Source organism: Struthio camelus, chromosome 10, assembly GCF_040807025.1.
Source record: "Struthio camelus isolate bStrCam1 chromosome 10, bStrCam1.hap1, whole genome shotgun sequence".
Taxonomy (NCBI): domain Eukaryota; kingdom Metazoa; phylum Chordata; class Aves; order Struthioniformes; family Struthionidae; genus Struthio; species Struthio camelus.
In genome coordinates, this window is record NC_090951.1 from 30,373,760 (window position 1) to 30,396,785 (window position 23,026).

Consider the following 23,026-nt stretch of genomic DNA (forward strand, 5'->3'; position numbering starts at 1 on the left):
GGGCGGCAGGGCCAGGCCGGGAGGGCGGGGGCCGGCCCCGGGGGCGGGCAGGCGGGCGGGCGCGGGGCCCGCGCGGAGCTGTGGCGAGGCCCGAGGCCGCTGCCGGTGCCCGGCGGCGGCGGCGCTGCAGCCTGGGCCGGCCCCGAGCGCGGCGCAGCCAACCCGGAAAAGGCGCCGATGCAGCCGCGCCGCCGCCGCGCCGCCCGCCGCGAGAGGCGGCCGCCCGCCCCGCCGCCGCGCCGCCCGCCGCGCAGCGCCCCCGGCGGCGCGGAGGACGCGCCGCGCCCTGGCCGCCGCCCGGCGCCAACGGCCGCCCCGCGCCGCGCCGCCCCCCCGCACCGCCCCCGCCGCGGACCGCCGAGCCCCCGGTCACACCCGCCCATCGCAGGCCCCGGGGCTGCCCCCGGCCCCCCCCCGCAGCCCCGTCCCCTGCCTCGCCCCGACCCCCGCACCCCCCCGCACCGCCCGGCCCCCCCCCCGCAGCCCCGTCCCCTGCCTCGCCCCGACCCCCCGCACCCCCCCGCACCGCCCGGCCCCCCCCCCCGCATCCCCCGTCCCCTGCCTCGCCCCGACCCCCGCACCCCCCGCACCGCCCGGCCCCCCCCCCGCAGCCCCGTCCCCTGCCTCGCCCCGACCCCCCTCACCCCCCCGCACCGCCCGGCCCCCCCCCCCGCATCCCCCGTCCCCTGCCTCGCCCCGACCCCCCGCACCCCCCGCACCGCCCGGCCCCCCCCCGCAGCCCCGTCCCCTGCCTCGACCCGACCCCCGCACCCCCCCGCACCCCCCGGCCCCCCCCCGCATCCCCGTCCCCTGCCTCGCCCCGACCCCCGCACCCCCCGGCCCCCCCCAGCCCCCCCCCCGCAGCCCCGTCCCCTGCCTCGCCCCGACCCCCCGCACCCCCCGCACCCCCGGCCCCCCCCTCGCATCCCCCGTCCCCTGCCTCGCCCCGACCCCCCGCAACTTCCGCACCCCCCGGCCCCCCCCCGCATCCCCGTCCCCTGCCTCGCCCCGACCCCCCGCACCCCCCGCACCCCCCGGCCCCCCCCTCGCATCCCCCGTCCCCTGCCTCGCCCCGACCCCCCGCACCCCCCGCACCCCCGGCCCCCCCCTCGCATCCCCCGTCCCCTGCCTCGCCCCGACCCCCCGCAACTTCCGCACCCCCCGGCCCCCCCTCGCATCCCCCGTCCCCTGCCTCGCCCCGACCCCCCGCAACTTCCGCACCCCCCGGCCCCCCCCTCGCATCCCCCGTCCCCTGCCTCGCCCCGACCCCCCGCACCCCCCGGCACCGCCCGGCCCCCCCCTCACATCCCCCGTCCCCTGCCTCGCTCCAACCCCCCGCACCCCCCGGCACCCCCCGGCACCCCCCTCGCATCCCCGTCCCCTGCCTCGCCCGACCCCCTGCACCCCCCGGCACCCCCCTCAGCCCGTCTCCCCCCCCACCCTCTCACAGCACCTGGTGTGAGAGGTTGCATCACAACCCCCCTCACCCATGGTCATCACGTTATCACCTGTCACAGCCCCTGTCACCCCATCACCCCCATCTCAGCTCCTGCCTCCCACCCCTAGGGTACCCCCGTCACCACCCATCAGGCCCTGTCACGCCCTGTCACACCCCAGCCACAGCCCCTCAAACACTGTCAACCCATCTTCTCCTTTCAGAGCCCCTTCAGCTCCTGCCACCCCCATCACTCCCTGCCACAGCCCTGGAGCAGTCCCAGGCAAACACTGTCACCCCCATGACCTGCTGTTACAGCACCTTTCACCCCCTCAACTCCTGTCACACCCCCATCACAGTCCCCCACCACAACTCCTGTTGCACCATCACCCTGTCACCCCATCACCGTCCCCTTTCAACCCCATCAACCCATTACACCTTGTCACAGGCCTGTCACCCTGTCACATGCCCCGTCACACACCCCATCACCCTGTCGCACATTCTTGTCACGCACCCATATCAGCCCCATCGCCCCATCACACACTCCATCACACCCTATCAGCCCCTGTCACCATCTCATACCCCACATCCCTCACCGCTACACACACCTACAGCCCCCCTAACCCCCAGGGAGCACCAGACAGTAGGACACTCTCAGCCTCCAGTGACCCCCAGACTCCTGAGCACCCCCAGTCCCCGAGCACCCCCAGCACCCACGGGCCCCCCAGTCTCTCAGGCACTCCAAGCTCCCATGGAACCCCCAGAACCCCCAGCACCCCCAGCCCCCATGGGACCCCCAGCCTCTGAGCACCCCCAGCCCCTGGGGCATTCCCAGCCCCCCCAGCTCTGGGGTCCCTCAACCCTTCCACCGCCAGCACTTTTCACAGGCCCTGCTGCCACTGCTACTTCATCTCCCCGAAATGCAGCAAGATCAACTGGCTGTACTTTGATGTGGGCATGAGGGGTATCCAGGCCTACCCCTCCCGAACCAGGGCATGTGGTTTTGGAGGGCCTCCACGAGTGACAGCAGTTTGGAGCAGGGCTGTAGCCCCAAAAGGAATGCACACTCTTTGCCACGTTCCGGGCCTTGCTTTGACCAGGGCTCATGTCCTTGGTCTTCTCCAGACTAAACTGACCGAAATAACCCTGTGTCACCTGCCAGTCTTGTGTTGGCACTGCTTAAGAGATTTTCTCAGTGATATTTGAAACACCCTCGTCCAGGAGCTTACGGATGGTGATTAACTTCTAGGCAAAAAGCAGGGATTGCTCCTTTCCATTCCTAACTCTCTCCACCGGTTTCTAATCCCTACTTTTCCTTGACCACCAAAGAGTTTCTCAGGATTGCCTCTTCCAAAGGCTCTTTGGAAATCCAGAACAAAAATCTCTCAACTGATTCTCCTATTATATTGGCCTGAGGAGAGAGTCTGGATAGATTAGAGGCTCCACTTTCCTCTCTGCACTGCGGGAGACATGTTGATTTGTCCACATCCTCTTCTAGGGCTTCATCAGCCTCTTTCTAATCATTGTTTCACTCCCTCCTCCAGCTGCTGAAGGGAGGTTAATTGGTCTGCAGGCCCCAACATCACCCTAAGGCTTTTTTTAGGAGGGGTGCTTTTTTAGCACTGACCGCATCACGGTTCCTCAGTTCGGTGTTTTATCCAAATGAGAGTGCAGGTTTTTCTTCACAGCTCAGCCACTCGGGCACAAAAGGAGTTGCCTTTGTAAGTGAGGGGTTTATTCCAGTGCTCTGCCACCTCAGGCTCTGACATAGCTTCATTTTCTCACATTTGAACCCCTGGATTAACTTGCCGAACTGGAGACGCAGGCTATGGCGTCATCATTATTAATACCAGGTTCATGTGCTGTTGGCTTGCCCAGCTGCCTGCAACAGCACTGTGTAGCTTTTTGGTACCTCAGCCCCACTCCCCTCACCCAAATCCCTTCCCTGGTCACAGTCTTTCATTTCCACAAAGCCAACAGGGGAGTTTGCTCAAGCACCCAGGTGCTCCAGACCACTCTTCCAACTGGAAACGTGGTAGGACCAGTAAGAGTCAAATCAGCCCAGCAGGAATGCTGGACACATCACATATGTGGACCCTTGGTCACAACTAGGCAAAAATGACCCAGGACCTGAATCTAAGCTGGAGCTGGTCCCTAACCTGCTGTTAGGGATGGTAAGAGGTGAAATTATGAGAAGAGCCATCCCCTCAAGCTGTCTCCTGAGCATGGGAATGTCAGTGCCCGGTTCCAGGTGCACGTTCATCTCCCTTGTGCTTGGTGAGTCACGGTGGGGGGCTGCTAATTCCAGCCTTTCTCCAAGGTCCTCACCTCTCCCATGCTTGCTGGATGCGTTCAGGTCTCAGTGCCAGCCTCCAGCTAACAAGGCGAGGAGAGCCGTGTGGATTGGTCAGCGTGGCCAGTCCTATCTCCACAGATTTAATGAGGCAGTGACATAGCAGCCAGGCTGGAGTGGCAGATCAGCATCCCCGTCCTTGTTATGGGACCACAAGTCTGGCTTCGGGGAAACAGAGGAAGGTTTTAAAACTGTCCTGGGAGATAATTCCTATCTGCCAGAATTTGGTGACATCTCAGCACAAGAGTGAGCAGGGAGAGAGATGTCATTGGCCTTGTAGGGAGCCTGGGGGGAAAGTTTCAGGGATCAGGACAGTGCCAGCAAGGAGCTCGTGCTCCCAGGCCCATGCGGGACAGATGAGTCAGGCTGGCTGCTGTGGAGAAAAGAGGAGAGAAACCAAAAAGGACGGGGGCGGGTGAAGCAGGGCAGAAAATGAGCGTGAGAGCCTTGTTGAGAGCCTTCCTGCTTCTGAAAGGTTAAACTAGTAGTTGTCTGACAGTTCTTCCAGCCCCCCAGCAGCTGAGCGAGGAGAAGGGCTGGGAAGGCAGTTTCTGTGATGGAAAAGAGTAATTTGCAGTAACGCTTCAAATCAGCCCTTCAGCAGGCAGGTTGTCTCGGGCAGGAGGCATGGGGTGTTGAGGCCAGCAAGCTGCCCAGCTTTGCCCTTGGTGCCCACTCGCCTCTATCTCAACCTGCTGCCACCACCCCAGAGCCAGTGGCATTTTCAGGGTGCTCTCAGGAGGGGTACATGGGGGGCCAAGGAGGAGCATGTCAAGGAAGCCCTGGCCCCAGAGGAAAGGGGATTGAGGGGGAAACGTCAGCTCACTTGCAGCTTCCCTCGTGCATCTGCTGTTCAGCGTTTTCACGCATTGAGAGGGACATGTTCTCACGCGCTGAAGCCCTTCTGGAGAAGCTCTGCTTCTGCCTGGGGCTGGCATTTAGGAGTGTTACAGACTCACAGATGAGCCTTTGCGCTTGCCCCAGCAATGCTATATTTTTATCTGCTGAAGGGAGAAGAACTTGCTGGGGCTTTGCTTCAAGCAGTGCAGAAAGGCCAGCAGAAGCAATGGGAGAAAAAAACACAGAAAGGCCAGCCTGAGCTGGGTCACTGTCACCAGGGGACAAGGGACGTTGTGGGCCACCAGCCATGCACCGAAGGGTATCAGGATTAACACCCAAGCTCAGGGATGCCAGCACCAGATGGGACCCACTGCAGGTGACAGCATGGGTGGACAGCGGGGAGGACAGATCTGGCTGGAGACCAGAGGTTGAAGCATCACTAGTTTCTGAGAGGAGCTGGGGCTGCTGGAGGAGAAGGAATAGCAGCCTTTTCAGCCCGGTGACCTATAGAAATGGAGATCATGGGATTGCACCACCTCTGCCACCCATCAGTCCCCCTTAAAAAATCAAAGCAGATCTAATTTCCAGCCAAGACTAAGGTAATGTTTGGCCAATCAGAAACAAGGGCAGGGATCAAAAAGGAATTAAATTTCTCCAAATTTTGCAGAAATAAGAGGTAGGGAGAAAGAAGACACGTTAACTGGTACCTTTTCTGCCCCAGGAGCAAGCTGGAGCAGGAGGGCAGCCACATGCTGGGATGCAGGGATTGCCGCAGGGAGGTGCGCTTTGGGGCCACCGCTGTCCCCACTGATGCAGGGCGCTGGCCTGGCTTTTTGAGCATGGGTTGGGGCATGGCTTACTCGGTCTTACAGTGGCACTGTTCCTGGTGAGTCCTCAGGTAAATCTCAACTGCTATTTTTAATGTTGCTGCTGCTCTCGCTGAACGTATGCCTTATGTTCAGTACTGGCAACCAACTTCACAAGTCCTGGGCTGACTTGGCTGGCGCTGAACACGGTTTGTAATATCGCAGAGGAATTACTGCTAGCTCGGGATTGCATTCCTGCCCATCACTATGCTGCCTAATAGTGGTGTCAATAGTATCACAGTGGCCTTTTTAACACCTCAGGAAGGCCAAAGGCAAAGGTAGTTTAAAGCTGGAGCCCTCACCTGGGACCATCCAAATGTCAGCTTCATCTTGGCTGGAAATTAGACCTGCTTGAGGCTGCTCTGTTTTATGCCGGCTGTCAAGGGACCTTTCCAGCCATCAGGTCACAAGGCCACCACAGGTGTGCTTCCTTTTCTGCAGACACAGACTTTCCTGTCTGGAGTCAAAGGCAAGGCAACATTTTTATACTACATAAAGATTTTGTACTTCTTCATACTGCTAGTAATGGGGAAAGCATCACTCAGGGAGCTGAAGATATAAGCCTGAGACTTATGGAAATACACATAAGAGAGGTGATTTTCTTTTCCTTTAGGTGCTAAGAAAGGAAGTTTCAGTTCATTAGGCTAAAGCTGCTGTGGGTACCGGACTTTGAGGTTAAAGTGGAGGCAACCTAAAGAAAGTCTCACTGAGAAAATAAGCACATGGAGTCAACCACGCATGGCAAAACCCAGTGAACTTCCCAGGTGCCTGAAAGTGAATTACCAGAAAACCAAACAGGACTTTATAATTTTATACTTTGGGTTCTGACAGTACACAGTCCAGGTGAGACTTTCACAGGATTTTTGGAAAGCTAGGTGGATGGGTTCAAACCACTTGCTCTCGCAGCATCAGAGAGAAAAGGCAAGCCAGCAGCCACTTCTATAAGGTTTGTCTTAGCAAAGCAAGCAGAAAGTCAGCTATCCCTTGGGGAAGTCTGGCATAGTCAGAGGACAACTCAGCAGCCTCTTGTTATCAGGATTACAGACTGAAAATGAAAATCATCTACCAATGGCAGTGCGTGGTGGAATAAGACTCCGAGAAGATGCAGAAGTACATCAGCTTTCTTTCAGAGCAAAGATCCTTAGATAAGTTAAAATTTACAACAGTATATGCAAAGAGGTTGAGTCACAGGTTTAAAACAGCACCATGATACTGGCATGTGTATACAGCTTTTTCTCAGAGCGAGAAGGCTAGAGCTGTGCCACTAGACAGCTGAGAAGTTCATTTGTCCCAGTAAACTCTACCCAGGAGCATGTTAAAGATCCAGAGCCAAACACCCCCAAGTCGTAGGGAAGTTTGGATCCATGTCCAGGCCTAACCTCTGAAAACTCAGGTGCCCATTGCCTGCCACCAGCAGCTGAGGTGCCCTGCAGCCAGCTGTGGTGGGACGCAGACGTACTAGCACGCTTCGTGGGAAGGCAGATGGCATCTGAGGTTTCTCCCTCTGCACGAAACCAAAGACATGGGGCAGGGATGTGTACAAAGTTGCCCTGCTTGCACCTGGAAGTTTGAGCAATGGCTAATTATGGCAATCTGCATACACTCCCCTTGCTCTGCATGTACAAGCCAGGGAACAAAGCAGATGTGCCAGTCCTGCAATCACATACCCACTTTATGGAAGAAACAGACCCCCAAAGGCCCACTTTTTACAGTATGCTGCTCTTTGGGCATGCGTGCTCAAACATCAAGTCAGCTACCCTTTTTCTGATGGCTCATTTTCCCAGCAGACTACGCTGGCTCATCAGAAGTAACCCGTTTCATCATAGGTGACATAACCCTGAGAGTTTCCCAGTGGGACGCAAGCAGGTTACAAAACCAGCTTGCTGGGCTGATTTCTGGCAGGAAACGCACCTGGAGATCGGCCAGCTCCTCCAGCTGACTCCTTGGCTGCCCGTCTGCAGGCCTGTCCCAAAAGCAGGAACCCAAGGCTTCCTGGCTCCTGAGACAGCTGGTTCCTGGCGTTGCAGAGTCTTAATGTTGCCTGACACTTCCCACAATAAAAGCCCTGTTTGTAGTTACTTAGCAGTTTGTCAAGCTTTATCTACTTTCTCCAAAATGTTATTGAACGATTTTTATTGTTAGCACTATTTTCAGATCCAACCAAAAAGGTCCAGCTGTTTCCCAGAGTAAAGTTAGGGAAAATATTTTTCTGTTGTTTGGCCACTAGAAACACTTTGAGATCTTATCCTGAAGGTACTTCAGAGCTTTGGAGCAAATGCTTGTCATTTGGCAGGGGACGAATTCTGTGGCAGAGAAGTGCTGAGTCTCGCTGACCTCTGAAAAGCTTCGCAGAGCTGGACAGAGAAACTTTCTGAGCCACCCCCTTTTCTGCAGGATTCCTGTAGGGATACAAAAACCTGAAATCTTGGATAAATGCCACCACAGATACTAGGCAGATGATACGCTGCAAAGCTGGTGCATTCTGGACACACTGGACTCACTGCAAATTCACACATCAACATCAGAAAGAGAGCAGGTTTCCTCTGCTTGTGGTAGCACTGGTTTGTAAAATCTCCAGAAGGGCTCTGCAAGATGAGTAGGAAGCAAGATAAGCCTATGGGCACACCTTCAACAAACAAAGCAACTGATGGGAAACAAAAATAATAAGCCAGCACTTGAAGCTTCTCATCGTTTTCTCTGGCTGTCATTGAAAACCTTTGCTGCCATACCACACAGGCCGAGAGCCTTTCCAAAAGGTTAGGTGTTGCAGCAGTTTAAAAAAAAAAAAAAAAAAGATGGAGAAACTCTACCCTGGAGCACTGCTCCTCTCCTGACCCTGCAATGAGAGACTCCAGTATCTTGCTGTTGCTCCACTGTCAGGGAATATCTGGGACACCCACTGGCATAGGACATGGTTTGCCCTGCTCCGATGGGGGCCCAAGTGGAGGTTGACAGTCTAAGGTTATACTTGCCTATGCAGTCTTCATCAGCACAGCCTTTAATTTCATGAGCCCATGGTAAATTTTCCTGTGGGGTCCCTGTCTCACTGCACACAAGGAAGGCCTCTGGAAATGAACCAAGGCTGCATCGCACATATATTCTCCCCTTCTGTTTTATAAGAACATATCTCAAAAATCTCTTTATTTCACTCTGACACTGAGTTCCTGTAAGTGATGAAGAACCTCAAGTGAGTGCTGTGCTTCCTGCAGCACTAATGAGGGCAGGAAGCATGTTTCTTTGCCTATGGATCAGATGCGATTATGACTCAGATGTGTCCCGAAGATGAGTTTGGACATATTCTGGCCTTTATGTGGATTTGCAGCATCCTTGTCAGATTCTTCTGCAAGCCCAGCAAGATCAGGAGCATGACATAATAAATCAACTTTGTCAATGGGCCAGAAATAGGACTGGCATTGCCACTGTATTGATTTTTTTCATCTGGTTATATAACTAGGTTGACTTGCGCCTCTCATCCCCAGAAAAGCTGTGTGGATGCAGCACTGGCTACATCACCAATTCTGAGAGGAGAGATGCACATCGTTGGCACTGAGCACTCAGTACAGTGCTGCCATTTAGAAGTGAAAGGACACTGGAGCACCACGAGCTGGATCTGACTCATGGGTAGGGATGCTCAGACACGATGCTCCACACCCTTATAATGCTCCTGAAAATACACATGGCCATGGGGGCTCCCACTTTCCTGACCGGGTGCTAAAGGTTCCCATAGTTTTACTGCCGGACACGAGAATAGTGTAATAAAGCAAATTCAGAAACAAGATTAAAGCGTTGCAGATAAACACCTGCAACTGGGCATGGGTATTCCCGTTGCACACCCACACCTAAGCAGGGGGAATGGTATTACTTGTATCCCTCCTTGGGCTTTGCCTGTACAAAACGTCGAGCTGATGGACAAGATCCTTTCAGGCAGCAAGCCAAAGCACATCAACAAGTCCCTTTGCGGAGGTGGTTAATGAGAACCAGGCTAACGAGGACCCTTAGGCACTGATGAGAGAAATGCAGAGGGAAACATTTAATCTGGGAGTTTCTGGAAGTACAAAACCCAAAATAGGAATGATGCAGACCTTCACCTTCAGCATCTCAAACATACCCCTTCTAATTCTTGCAAAACCACACCGATGCATTTGCACTGCTGAAGCCTTAGGGAAACCCCAAAACCCTGGTTCCTTTCCCAGGGCACCTGGCTGTGTCTTTCACTCCCCCTCCAACCCTTCCCCCCCCAAACCCTCATCTAGAATTAGCTGGGCCTGAGCTGGGGCTTGGGAGCGGTTGGCAAGCACCCCAAGGGCAAGTAGGGATGGAGCAACAGTGGGATCCTTTCAGAGCTCTCTCCCTGGAGATCTCCCGCCTTTGGTGGGAGCGGATCCCAAACCGTGGGGGAGCATCGCACCCAGATGCGGTGGGGAGGGTCGTCCCATGGGTGCCGGCCGCGCAGTGGGTCCCCCTTGTGGAGATTCCCTCTGCAGCTTGGAGTGTAGGGTGGCCCTGGGGACCAACGTGGTGGCTCCGTGGCCCCTCCATGGTTCAAAGGCCAGGATGGCTCTGAGGACCAGCGCAGTGGCCTGGTGTCCCCTCTGTGGTTTGGGGTGGCCCTGAGGACCAGCACGGTAGCCTAGTGTCCCCTGCATGGTTTGGGGTGGCCCTGGGGACCCAGTGACATGGCCTGGTGTCACCTCAAGGTGCAGGGTGGCCCCCGGGGACCAGTGAGGTGGCCTAGTGTGGGAGGGTGTAGCTGTATGGGAGGAGGGGGGAGAGGGAGGGAGAGCGTATAGGGGGAGGGAGGGAGGGAGAGAGAGAGAGCGCGAGTGTGGGGGGAGGGAGGGGGAGAGGGGGGAGAGAGGGAGAGAGAGAGGGAGAGAAAGAGAGGGAGGGGGAGGGGGAGAGAGGGGAGAGAGGGAGGGGGAGAGAGGGGGAGAGAGGGGGAGAGAGAGGGAGGGGAGAGAGAGGGGGGAGAGGGGGAGAGAGGGGAGAGAGGGAGGGGGAGAGAGGGGGAGAGAGGGGGAGAGAGAGGGAGGGGAGAGAGGGGGGAGAGGGGGAGAGAGAGGGGGAGAGGGGGGAAAGAGAGGGGGGGAGAGAGTGTGAGAGTGTATGCTGGGGGAGGGAGAGGGAGAGGTGGAGGGGAGAGAGGGAGGGGGGAGGGGGGAGAGAGAGGGAGAGAGAGGGAGGGGGGAGAGAGGGGGGAGAGAGAGAGCGTGAGAGTGTTGGGGGAGGGAGAGGGAGAGAGGGGAGACAGAGAGCGTGGGGGGGATGGAGGAGGGGAGAAAGAGAGGGAGGGGGAGAGAGAGAGAGTGGGGGGGAGGGAGAGAGGGAGAGGGAGTGTGTGTGCGCGTGTGTGTGCATGCGTGTATGTGTGCGCGCGTCTGCGTGTGTGTATGTGTGTGTGCGTGTGTGCGTGTCTGCGTCTGTGCATGCGTGTGTGTATGTGTGTGTGCGTGTATGCGTGTTTACATGTGCGTGTGTGCATGTGCATGTGTCTGCGTGCGTGTGTGCGTGTGTATGTGTGCGTGCGTGGGTGCGTGTGCGTGCGTGGGTGCGCGAGTGTGTGCATGTGCATGTGTGTGTGCGTGCACGTGTGTGCGTGCGTGTGTGTGTGTGTATGTGTGCATGTGCGTGTGTTTGCGTGCGTGGGTGTGTGTGTGTGTATGTGTGCATGTGCGTGTGTTTGCGTGCGTGGGTGTGTGTGTCCGTGTGTGTGCGCGTATGTGCACGTGTGCGCGCGCGTGTGCGTGTGTGTGTGTGCCTGCGTGTGTGCGTGTGTGTGCGTGTGTGTGTGTGTGTGGGCACGCGTGTGTGCGTGCGTGTGTGCACGTGTGTGTGCGCGCGCGCGTGTGTGCATGTGCGTGCGCGTGTGTGTGTGTGTGCGTGCGCGCGCCCCCTCCCCCGCGTTGCCGGGAGACGGCGTTGGCGGCGGCGATGGCGGCGGCGGCGGGCGCGGCTCAGGAGCGGGCTCGGGACGCGGCTCAGGAGCCGCCGGCGCCGCCGCTCCCGCAGCTCCGGGCCCTGCTGCGCGACGCCGGGTAGCGGCGGGCGGGGGCCGGGCCGGGCCTGCGCCCGCGGCGGCGCACGGGGCGGGAGGGGCCTCGGGCCGGCGCGGGACCGGCGGCCGCGGCGCCGCGAAGGCCCCACCTGAGGTGACGGGGATTTTCCGGAAGCGGCGGCCTTGCTCCCACCCCGGGGCTGCTTCGCAGCCGTCTGCTGGCAACGTTTTTTCCCTTTAGCAGCTAGCTCCCAAGGGGTGACTTCACCTGCCAGTCCAGGGAGGTGTGATGTGGCAGAGAATCCTCCCGGGGAGGCGAGGAACAGGGACGGCCGTGCGGCCGCGTCGCCTCGGACGACTCGGGCTGGCCTGGCCAGGGCGAACCTGCCTCTCCAGGGGCTCCTTAGCACCGGGCAGCTGCGCGTGCAGCCAAAATGCTGTTGGCGCCCAGCGAGTCACTGGGTTGTCGCAGACCCTGTGCTGGGTGGTGGGTTTTTGCAAGGGATGTCTTAACTCCAGTTAGAAGAAAAATAAGGTCACTGTAAATGAAGTGTGCCTCTGAACCGGTCTTGTGGGCCTGTCACAACTTGCAGAAGCAGCGTCCCAGCCCAAGAGGAAAGGCTCTGGCTGCCTTTTCTGCATCCTGGTTTTGTGAGGGGGGGTCTGGGGCCCTCGAGTGCGTTTCAGGATGCCTGTTTTGCCCTAAATGGTTCTGGCTGTAGCAGTGTTGCCTTTACCCTTTGGCTGCGTGCAGTGACCCTGCGCTGAGCCCGGCTCTCACCCGCGAGAAGCAAAGCGTGCCTGACCCCCGCCTCTCTGCAGCCAGGCCAACGCCATGCTCAGAATCGAGATGGAAATGTTCGAAAAATGGTACCGTAAGATGGAGCCGCAAAGCCTGTCGCTCCACCTGCTGTCGGACGCATGTGACTCCTCACCAGAGATGATACAGGTACTGTTACAGAGTTAGGGCAGCAGCTGCGTGTTTGCAAGTAACTGTGTTTGCAGGTCTTCCTCCTAACATGACTGCAACTAGCCATTCCCCTTGCTTTTTCTGCAGTTCTCCCTTTGTCCTCCCTGTCTTAAAGCTTATGTGGCAGGAGGTTTGAGGGCAGCAGTATACATAGATTGCAGCAGATGAGCTCCTCTTGGCATCTCTCTCAGCTTGAAATGAGTCTCCAGCTATTTGAAACAGAGCGAGCAGAACAAGCTATGCTGGTGGTCGGGGAAGGTGCGCATCTGTCCCCCTGACACGCGTTATACTTAGGCTTCACAGTGAGGAACAACTTAACCTAGACACCTACTTGAAAAAAGATGCTACTGGTCTAGGTATGAGAATTTGGGCTCCCTTGCTGTTTCTGCATTCAGGCCAAGGGCCAGGCTGCCTTTTGATTTCTCTTGCAGCTGATGCTGTTTCTTCCCTATATGACAGCACTTTGTCCTCTTGAACAGCGAGTGCCAGGGAGATCTGGAAACACTTCACACGAACACACAGCAATGAGTTAACCCCCCCAGTGCTTATTTTGAAGTAGATGTAAAATAAATAGGGAGGCTGATGCAGAGAAAGTAGGAGACTTGCCCAAGGCTGTGTGAGATCTGTGATAAGGGTGCTCCGCTCCTCCTCTTCTCCCTCTTGGGGAAGTTCCACATAGACTTAGATCTATATGCATTTGCATTCATTTACTGCTGTTGAATGCATATTGCTCTGCCCCTTTTCACTGGAGCCTGCGATGAGCCCTGAACAGACTTTTGAGCAGATTTTTGCCTCTTGGCCTGAACTTCACCTTTTCACCAGCGACTCAGTGTATAGAAGTTTAAGACCTTTTCTGGTGGAGCTCCTTTCAGCCAATATCTTGTACTAGATTTGAGCTGCTGCCTGAGTCCAAAGTAACCGCTTTCTGTTTTTTCCCAGACTGAGCCCTTGGGAATTTTACCCTTGGCCAGATGGGAGCAGTCTCACTGTGAAGCAGCGCCTATGTTGTTGTGTCTCCTCATGAGCTGTTAATTGCTTCTGAGCGGTATTAGTTCTGAGAGCAAATTCCAGCCTCCTCCTGCTGCAGTGAGCTCAGTTCCTCAGTGTCTCTGACCCAGGCAGTTGTAGGAGACCTCATCTGTTCTACATGGGAAGTTGTAAATAATGTCCCCGTTAATTAGCATCTTCACTACAAAGAGGTGGTTTACCTGCTCAGGTAAAGTCCTAGTGTTGGCTTTAACCTATAGCCCTGGATTTGCCTGTTGGATTGAATTGAAAGTGCTTGTGTAGGAGGGTTTTGTGGGTAGATGAGAGGACACATGGGGCAGCCCAGGTGTGGCCATGCATTATCCCTGCTCTGGAGATGTCCCCTTGTCCTTGCTGTAAACTGGAATCCGTCTAACATGTGGCCCAGGAGATTATTATATTTTTGAATACGGGAAAATACAGTAACATTTGGTCAGGGCTGGTTTTCTAATGGCATCTGCATTGTTCCTTGGTGGTTGCAGACACGTGGCAGGTACAAATCCAAGTCGCGTGGTCCAACAGACCGTTTTGTAGGCCTGACAGTGGAGCAGAAATGTGAGCTGGCTGAGCGGGAGCTGGAAGAGACAAAGGATGAGATTCAGAGGCTGAAGGAGGACTCTGAGCAGACTATACAAAACCTCGAGGTATGGCTCGCCAGGGACATTAGGATCACCAAGGTGTCAAACAGTTTTGTTACTTTTCACACCTCTTTCAATATGCCAGCCCTCATGCCAGAGAGACAGACTTGTTTGGCAAGGGCTGTTCATAGCAGAGCACTGCTATGAGTGATCCTGAATTGAGGGTGGGAGCCAGTACCTCACCTCACCCTTTTCTTGAGGGCAAACACATGAATAGAGTGGTCCCCAGTCTCTAAAGCTACATTTTATTATAACACAAACTAATAAAAATGCAGACTAGAAGACTTTTAAATAAAGAAACTCAGCTCTGCTGTGTTAGATGGAAGAAATAGATGCTTGAAAGCAAAATCTCCTTTTTGTCTGTTTCTTGAAGGTCCTTTTTGTCAGACAGGTTCTTGTCCTTTTTGTCAGACATATTTTTCACTCTAACAGCTCTCAAGAGCTTCCTGGTTTGATTGGACTCTGTGCAGGGTCTATCTTTCCACTGCCTTTGAGATTTGTTTGGGGCGTGCTCCAAGTCTCCTGCTCTGTGTTCCTGCTGCAGGCTTCTTGCTGCTGTATCTCCATCCCTATCTGCCCTGGACTATCTGCCAAGAGCTCTGCCTTGCCAAGATGCTCGGGAGCTCTTGGGAAAGGAGGAACCTCCTCTTTTCTCAGTTGGGGCCACCTGATGCAGCATGCAGAAGCCGGGCCAAGGGAAGCTGATAGCCTGTCTGTCTTGTGTGGCCACAGGACACGTGCAGCGAACAAACAGTGATATTTTTTTGTCTTCTGTAGGTTTAGTTAGACTAGTGATGTTTATAGCTCAGGGTAGCGTGACAGACCCTGAAACTCAGGCATGAGAGATGTTTTTTCTTCTTTTTGAGTCAATGAAATAACAGTACTGTATAAGACTGTACCATGTGTCCCAAGCTACACAGTATGAAAATCATTGCTCCCAGAGGAGAAACGCTAGTAACACTAGCAGGAAGTATGCCTGGTCCATTCCAGTGTTGTCTATCCCCAAAGCTTTCTGAATAAGGGAAGCTGTCACCTCTTGACTGCTATGTGACTTTATTTCTGCAGGCAGTCATGGAAGAAGCAGATATTTGGTGGGCTGATGTTAAGAAAGCCATCAGTGATTTTGACAAAGATATCATCAGTACCATCTCCCTGAAGAAAGGGAGTATCGTAGCTTCTGAGAAGCTGCTGAGATACATGGAGGAGAAGAACCACCAGAGGGTCAGTGCAGCAGGGCAATTTTTGAACCTCGCCTCTCATCTGAACAGTATGTCATTTAGGCAGAATCCTAGTTCCTGTACTCATGTATGGCCTGTGTAAAATTTTCACACCTATCTTAGCAAGTCTGTTTGGACAACCCTTGTCACACGTGTCAGTCAGTGACTAGTTTGGATGCTCATCAGACCGGTGAGCTGCAGCGCAGCTGTGAGTAGAGACTGTGCAGGGCTCAGCCCTCCAACTTAATGGAGCCTGGGAAACTGCACAGCCAGTGTTCCCACATTTGGGGCACGGTGATGCTGAGCAGTGTTTCTCACTGAGAGAAGTGAGTGCTCCTTTCTCAGCCAGAGGTGAAGCAGTGTGATGACTGCATGAGATGGACAGGAACCAGGTGCTCTTTCCCATCCCAGACTCTGCTGTTCCACTCTAATCTGCTTTCTTTCTCTAGGATCTGATGAAAGAAAAGTTGCGCTTGAAAAACGATTCGCTCAAGAGTTACAAGAAAAAGCTGCAGCAGCAGCTCAGGCAGGTGTGTGTGGCAATTGAGGGGAAGCAGGGACTATATAGCCCCTCGAAGAGCAAAGGGGTACAGCCTGGTGCAGAGATGTGTGGCCTGCCCTGTGCAGAGAATCATGGCCCTCCTCCTCCTCCTTGCTTTCCCTCCTTTGCTTCCGGCCTTGCTGCCTTTGTCAAAGGGCACTGTCGTCTGCCAGGAAAGGTTGAGACCTGAAACATCTCTGCACGCATGAGATGAGACCAGAAGTCTCACAGACTGGAGGATGGCAAATCTCTTTGTGCTCTGCAAAAGATCTATGATGGATCAGCGCAATTTCCTGGGGAAGGGCTACTGGCATAGCAGGAGCCTGAGCAAAGGGAACCTTTGCTTTGCTGTCTGTATTGCTTGGATCCACCAGGCTAGGACACAGAGCACATGGGGAGCAGCATGCTGTGTCTCACATTTCTCCCTAAGCCCCAGGTTTGCAGCCAGGCTGAGGTCTGTTCTTTAAGTCTGCTTTCCCCACAGAGCAAAGCCCTCTTACTTGGGATTTAAATGTGGTCAGTAATCTGTAGCTGTGCTTTCGTGGGGTTTGCAGAAAGAGCAGATGGGAGAGACGCTCCGTGAGATACGTTTCGAGCAGCTGCAGATTAGAAACATGCAGTACCAGGAGAAGATTGATGAGAAGAACCAGGAGCTGCTGCAGCTAAAACTGACCTCAGGAAAGACTGTCCAGGTCCTCAACTTCTATAAAGTGAGTGAAGCTCCCAGCGCCTCCATTTTCCCTTTCTTCAGTTTCCAAGAGTCAGACAGAAGATCATTAACAGCTCTTGCGTCTCAGAGAAAGGATGCCTTTCCACTGATTTAACAGTTCAGCTGGGAGGTTTGCTTGACACACCATAGAGTCCCACGTCCCTCTCTTAGCAGTGATGTCCTCATTCATGTTTGACTGCAGGCCAATGACAGGTCTCATGCTTTGCAACAGGGCTATTTTACATCCCAGGGAAAATTCTGGTTGGAAAGAGCTTTGGTGCTGACGTGCACAGGAAAATACATTTTTATGTAACCTGTGACATTTGAAAGGATGTCAAGAACTGCAGCCATGTCTCTGAGGCTCTGATCATGTCAGTTAAAGCGCTTCTCAGCTGGGAGTATTTGCTTCTCTAGGAAGAACCTTTCTGTGTGGATCAGTCATAAACCTAGGCTGCTGTGCTGTGGGCTGTGCTGCAGTGTAACATAGAGGACATAACTACTAGGTCACTTGAAGCAGTATCTGTGGTAACTGGGTCAACACCTCTCCCCACCCCATCCCACCCCATGCCCACAGATTTTAATGGCTTTCGCGCTTTTCCCCTGTGTCCTGGCCATAGTTTGGTTCCAGCTTCCCATCTCAGCAGTGACCACACTGCTCTGGATGAGGAAGTGATGGCTGCCCAGCAAGATACGTATCTTACCTGTGCATACACAGAAGGGGGATATTTTTCAAGTGGACATGGCTAGTGAGATGCTCAACTCTACCTGCAGTGAGTGTAGGACGCCTCTGCCATTTGTGCTTCTGAAGATCGGAGCTCATAACCCACATCAAGGAGCGGCTGTTGGAATTACTCAGTTCTCTCTTCTTCCAGTAGGAAATGCTGGGCTGCAGCAATAGCTCTGTCTTTGTCAGCACAGGCTCTTGGCTCAGAATTACCTGCTCTCCTGGCTAATATTGCCCCAGCACTTGGCAGCCAGCGCTAGGGCATGCTGCTGCCTTCTACAGGGGACATGAGATGCCCAGTAGATCCATTTGGAGCAGGGTTCCTGCACCGTCAGCGGACACAAAGCCTGAAGAGGGCCTGCGCTTAGCAAACAAAGGGGTAGCTTCGCAGCTACCTGAAAGCTGTGGTTGTGCTTGTTGACACTATTCTGCTCTTGTATTCCAGAGGAGGCTGCAGAATGCCATGGAAACATCAGTATGCTTAATGAAAGACATCTCCCAGAGAAAGGAGCTGATGGAGAAAATTGAAAGAGAAGCCATTCTAGTGGAGGAGGTAAAAGGGATCTGTTCTAGGGTTTGGGAATTCCTAGGAGTTCACTTGGGGGGACCCTTTTAAGGTATTTTTTGTGGTAGATTGAATACCGTTCCCCATTTGAGGCACTGCAGTGGGCTGGATACCTGTCTACCTTCATGGGTCTGAGAGTAAATCCTGGAGCTTCTGCTAATGCCAGCGAGAGGCAGCAAGTTTGCAGAACAGGGCCCTTTGTGGATTTTGGCCACGGCTTCACAGGTGGTATCAGCCATCAGTTTCCTGAAATTTTGTTTCCTCGAACTCTTCATCAGCAGCGTCCTCTCCAGGGAGAAGTGGCACCACTGTCACACCAGTCTGGAGACACACATCCCAGCTGGGACACCATAGCTTTGGGCAGTGGGTTCAAAGGGCTCCCTAGCAGCCGACTGACAGGTCCTGAGGCACTGGTGGATGCATCAGACTGTTCCTCCCAATTACATAGCCAGTGTTGGGGTCTTAGTTTATCCTGATGGCCTTCTTCCCTGGAGGAATGGCCATCAGCTGGCAGAAGACCATTTTCCTGGGATTTCCTTGCCCTCTGTCCCTTTTCCTCTTCTAGGAACGAGCCAAAGCTGAGAGCCTGAATAAGAAGCTGTGGAGGCAGCTCTCAGATTACAGAGTTCCCCCTGTTCTGAGGTATGTGCATGAGAAGATGGCCATTAGTGACCTCAGAAACAGTCTCAAGGCCTGGGAGAGGAAGGTGGCGATTGCTGAGGTGAGTGAGACAGGGCTGAGTGCATGTGGGCCTGGGCTTGCGCAGAGCTAGATGTTAGATCCCAGCAGGGCCACATCTGTGCCTGCCCACCTGCAGACACCCTAGGGACTGAGGTGGCTGCTCTCTACCTGCCAGGAAGCATGAGTGAGAGCTCTTGAGCTGTGGTTTCACTGATGTATAATAGAGCTGGAGGCGCTTCCTGTTTGCCAAGTAACGATTGCTTCCTACTCCAAGGACAGAGCTGAAATATTAACAATTGAAGTCAGAAAGGAAGCCAGGGCAAGGACACAGTTTGTAATTTGACGGGAAGCACCATCAGGCTGTTGTTATATTGAAGCCTGTAATGTGTTTAAGGAGAAGGGGACATGCAGGGGCTGATGCATCTCTAGCTCTGCATATGTAACCTGCATGGGCCTTTTCCAGCACCCCTCTGCCTCATATCACTGCTGTCTGAACATGTTCAGGCCCTTCTGCTTTCTTCTCTTGCAGATGTCCTTGAAAAGCTACCGCAGAGCATGGAACCTGGTCAAGATGGCTAGTAACCAGCACTAGAGTAGTCTGATGCTGCAAGGCAGCCAGTGAAAGCTGCAGAAAGCGCCCGCCTGGTCTGGGAGTTTGCTGTCAAGTGGGTAGATGTAACATGCTGCCAGCTGCAATGAGATGAAACCACTTCTGCATGAAATGATGAAGAAACTCAGCTCTGTTGTGAGGCCGTCTCTTTTGTCAAGTCCCAACAAATGCCAGCTTCCACCAGGCTCTATTGCCTGGCCTCTTTGCAGGCCCTGCTAGGTCAGTCAGTTGTGCTCTGAATGCTCCCTTCCTACCTCCCTCTATCACTACAAGCAGTTATTCTCTGGTGATCAAATCTGACATGTTTACATGGCCCTTTCTCTCTGGACCGGCCCTGGTGATCACTTAATGTAGGAGGAACCAGAAGAGATTCTTTGGGAGACTAGCGTTTAATAGCTCAGAGTGTGCTCCCACAGTAGAGGAAGAGGGCACAGCAGTGCAAGTGTAGAGGGCAGGTCATTGCAACATGACATGCATGAACCAGGAAGGCTTTTTGAGTGCACAAGAAAGCCTCATGTAAAATAACATGTAAAATAACAAAACAGGAAGAGAGGAACAGCAATCATTTCCCCAAGCACCTGAGGCTGGTATGAATGTCCATTGGAGATGGGAAGCTTTTCCCCCCTGTAGCAGTCATAGTGTTCTGGTCCTTTGTGGGTTCTGGCCCTACCTGGCCCATCCTCAGATGAGTTCAGGCGTGTCTTTTCCTGCTTGAGGTTGGAACCATCTTCCTGAAATACTCTCACTGCTAGTTTGAAAGCTTCTTCCCACTCTTCAGGGGGAGCCTGCAGAACAGCTCTCGCTCTGACTAGTGTGGGGAACACAGGAGCTCCTGCCCTTTCTGTGGTGGCCAAGATCCAGTCGCTGTAGTAGGACACTATCGTGTACAAGAATGGTCCATAGCATCTCATGCCGCCCTCACTGAGCACTCCTTTCAGGACCCATTTCTCAGTACCCTTAATCTGACACATGACAGGGTTGCCTGGGTCACCCTTTGAAAGACAAAAAGGCAGGGTTAGATCACCACAGCCCGATTTCCCGCCTGCCATTGTTCTTGCATCTGGTAGACTTCACTGGAGTGAAAGGAGGGCAAGTCGCATCAGTTCCTTCCTTTATTGTCACTGACAGCAAAGCACCACTGAGTCAGGGGCTGGCTGTCTTTGGGCTGATAGAAGACACCATTCCTGGGTGCCCCAGATGAAGTGACCAGGCTCTTGGGGGATCCACAAGCCCCTGACTGTCAGCCTAGCCCCATGCCTGACCTCTCTGTACATGCCACAAGGAATCCCTGTCTGCTTTGCCTTCCAGCGATCAAGCGAGATGCTCCCTGGCATTGGCCATGTCAAAGGGCCCTTGGAAATAAGCCATGTGGCCTTGTCAGTAAAAGAGGCTCAGAGACCAGAGCAGCACCCCACAGCCTACAGAGACACGGTTTTTCCCTCAACCTGCAGGGAGACGGATGTCACACATTTAGGCAGAGTCTCCCACGCCTGCTATTTGCAAGCTGTGCTGAAGGGATCTTTTCCTGTAAGGATCGAGCAGAAGAGACCCAACAAGTGTTTTGGCTGCTCTCCCAGCCTTGAGTCAGAGTTGTGCAGAATGGGGGAGAACAGGGGAAGAAGTGGTTTGGCTAGATGTCTGCCCAGTTTGGGTTGGCGCTGCATGTTCCTTACCAAGCAGCCTGTCACATTATCGGAGTCCCTGTGGCTGCAGCACTCGGTTGTAGTGATCCTTTTCAGTGGGCAGGGATCCACATCCACCACAGAGATCATCCTCAGAAAGCCACCGCAGCACTTCCCCCTGGCTGGCCAAGAGATCCAATTAGCTCTTTGTCCTGGACAGACCCTCGCCTCCAGAAAACAGGAATGGGCGACTGGCTGGTATTTCTTGTTCCTGAGACACATGGAGCAAAGACGAGCTCTGTCTGCTTTGCTCCCATTAGCAGTGTTGGAGGGGGGGAGTGGAGAAGCAGCTGTCTACCCTGTCAGGGAGGGTGGGGGGACTCTGGTTGCCATAGGATCAGGGGGTTACCTGCCATGGGATGGAGCCAGCCCGAGACCCAGCAGTTCACGAGGTCTGACTTAGAAAGGCTTCTCTGGGGGAAGCAGATGGGCTGAACGGTGTCGTTGAACTCCAGCGGGGTGGCTGTCCTGAGCAGAGCTATGTTATTGTAGAGCGTGATCTTGTCGAAGTCCTCGTGGGGGATGATGGAGCTGATCCAATACTGGGGCTGGTCCTCCCATCGCCTCTTCATGTCACTTAGCCCAACCACGGCCAACACCTGCTGCCTGCAGAGGTGGCCAGGAGGGGAGAAAAAGGCAAGGGCTCACCTGTCTTTATAGACCACAGTAGAGGGGTGACCGGCGACTGCCGGCTGAAGCAGTGTTTCTGCAGAGTGATGCCATGGGCTTAGATATGTTGCATAAAGCAGGGCAGGGCCTGAGGGCGTGGGGAGGGTTTGGGGGAGTGCTCTGGGAGGGGGAGCCAGCCTTGACACAGGCTGTGTTAATGTCATATAGTTGAAGCAGGCCCTAATGTGACAGTCCTGTCCCTGTGCCCAGGGCCCAGGTGACCTCCCAGAGGGGGGTACCTGGCACATTCACACCAGTCCTTTTTCAGCTCGGTTCTCGCTGCCAAAGAGGGGAATCACAAGCCCTGTGTCTGAGGCTCCCACATCCCTCCTGGGCACAGGGCTTGTGATGGGACACATCATGTCTGGGAAGGGACATGCTGGGCCCTGGATGGGTAGCCATCTGGCAGCCTTGTTTGTGAAGGCTGCCAAGGAGGACCCGCTAGGGGAGGGTTTTCCTTGCCTCAGCTGGAAGTGGTGGAGAGGAGAGCAGGTGAAACTGTGAGGGCTGTTCCCAAGCTGCCTACAAAAAGACCTGCTGATGAACCTAGCAAAGTGGGAGCTGGGGAGATCCTGGATGGAAACAAAAGCCTGGTTCAAACTGTGCCCCTGACTCTGATTTCAGGGCAATTCTTCCGGCTGCTGCCTCTGGACAGTGACAAACCCCTCCTGATCGTTCAGAGGTGTTTTTATCTCCTGCAAATCCCTGAGTCTTGCCCAGGGGCAGGGGGGGTGCAGAGCACCTCTCAGGCTCTAGAGCGGGATACCCAAGGCACGGACCTGCTCTGCAGCCTGGACGCAACGCTAAGGAGCCAGTGCTCACTCAGGATGGAGCCGAAGGCCAGGTGGTCATGCTGCGGGTCCTGCAGTGCCACCACCCACGGGAACTGGGCCACAGTGGCAAACTCCTGTGTTGATCGCGAGGGGGACACGGTGGCCTGGATCCCACAGGCTGCAGGGCAAACGTGGGGCATGTTGCTGGGTGCATGTGGCCCTGCACCTCTTCTGCTCTCTTTGCTCTGATTCCCTCTTGTCCCCAAGGCTACCTCTGCTTCCCCTTCTCTCTGCACTCCTCCTTTTTCATTTTCCTGTCTCTTTCTTCCCTGGCAGTGGCAAGCTGCTGAGACCCATGCTGGTCCTCCAGGACCTGCATCCTCCCGGCTGTGGCTGTCCCAGATGCTGATCTTGCCTGGGACTGATGCCAGCAGCACCCACGATCGGTCACCATCAGGGCCAACTTGGTGGCACAAGGTACGCAAGGATCAGATCACGCTACTTTACTCACCTGCCACAGTGGACTGGGACAGACACAGCAACACGAGACCTCGCATGGCCCCGGCCCACCAAGGAGCTGGGGCCATGAGGCCAGGGCCTCGCTTCCCTCCCCCTCCACCAGGAGAGGGGGAAACTGTGCGCTGGGTGCCTGGCTGCAGCCTGCCCCCAGGGGCTTTTCGTGCCCATGCCAAGTGTGCAGGGCTGCTTTCCCTCCCCAGCGCTCGGGCCCTG

At 54.9% G+C, this 23,026-nt stretch overlaps 2 protein-coding genes across 4 annotated transcripts; one reads left to right on the plus strand and one right to left on the minus strand.

Annotated features, from left to right (window-relative positions):
- The first annotated feature begins 11,402 nt into the window (after positions 1-11,402).
- Positions 11,403-19,307, plus strand: CFAP263 (cilia and flagella associated protein 263). 3 transcript variants are annotated; one of them, XM_068956186.1, is made up of 9 exons: positions 11,403-11,529; positions 12,312-12,438; positions 13,968-14,129; positions 15,189-15,344; positions 15,790-15,870; positions 16,436-16,591; positions 17,760-17,867; positions 18,445-18,600; positions 19,090-19,307. In XM_068956186.1, exons 1-9 carry the CDS (start codon positions 11,426-11,428, stop codon positions 19,150-19,152), a joined length of 1,113 nt encoding a protein of 370 aa, XP_068812287.1. In that variant the 5' UTR covers positions 11,403-11,425; the 3' UTR covers positions 19,153-19,307. The 3 variants fall into 3 exon arrangements, with proteins under 3 accessions (XP_068812287.1, XP_068812290.1, XP_068812288.1); XM_068956187.1 differs by lacking the exon at positions 11,403-11,529 and adding an exon at positions 11,576-11,643 and having other exon boundaries at positions 12,244-12,438; positions 19,090-19,296; XM_068956189.1 differs by lacking the exon at positions 15,189-15,344 and having other exon boundaries at positions 19,090-19,296.
- Positions 19,308-19,682: 375 nt separating this feature from the next.
- Positions 19,683-22,851, minus strand: PRSS54 (serine protease 54). The gene is made up of 5 exons (XM_009666068.2): positions 22,806-22,851; positions 22,301-22,472; positions 21,202-21,458; positions 20,844-20,974; positions 19,683-20,162 (listed from the first exon to the last, which is right to left on the minus strand). Exons 1-5 carry the CDS (start codon positions 22,849-22,851, stop codon positions 19,683-19,685), a joined length of 1,086 nt encoding a protein of 361 aa, XP_009664363.2.
- Positions 22,852-23,026: the final 175 nt, after the last annotated feature.

Excerpts from the sequence above, each read along its gene's own strand:
- CFAP263 (XM_068956186.1), top strand. The coding sequence starts at position 11,426 with ATGGCGGCGGCGGCGGGCGCGGCTCAGGAGCGGGCTCGGGACGCGGCT. Across the intron at positions 15,345-15,789 it reads AGGAGAAGAACCACCAGAGG|GATCTGATGAAAGAAAAGTT; the intron begins GTCAGTGCAGCA and ends TTCTTTCTCTAG. Across the intron at positions 15,871-16,435 it reads TGCAGCAGCAGCTCAGGCAG|AAAGAGCAGATGGGAGAGAC; the intron begins GTGTGTGTGGCA and ends TGGGGTTTGCAG.
- PRSS54 (XM_009666068.2), bottom strand. The coding sequence starts at position 22,851 with ATGCGAGGTCTCGTGTTGCTGTGTCTGTCCCAGTCCACTGTGGCAG. Across the intron at positions 20,975-21,201 it reads CTGGCTCCATCCCATGGCAG|CCAGGGGGAAGTGCTGCGGT; the intron begins GTAACCCCCTGA and ends TCTCTTGGCCAG. Across the intron at positions 20,163-20,843 it reads ATAATGTGACAGGCTGCTTG|GGTGACCCAGGCAACCCTGT; the intron begins GTAAGGAACATG and ends TGTCTTTCAAAG.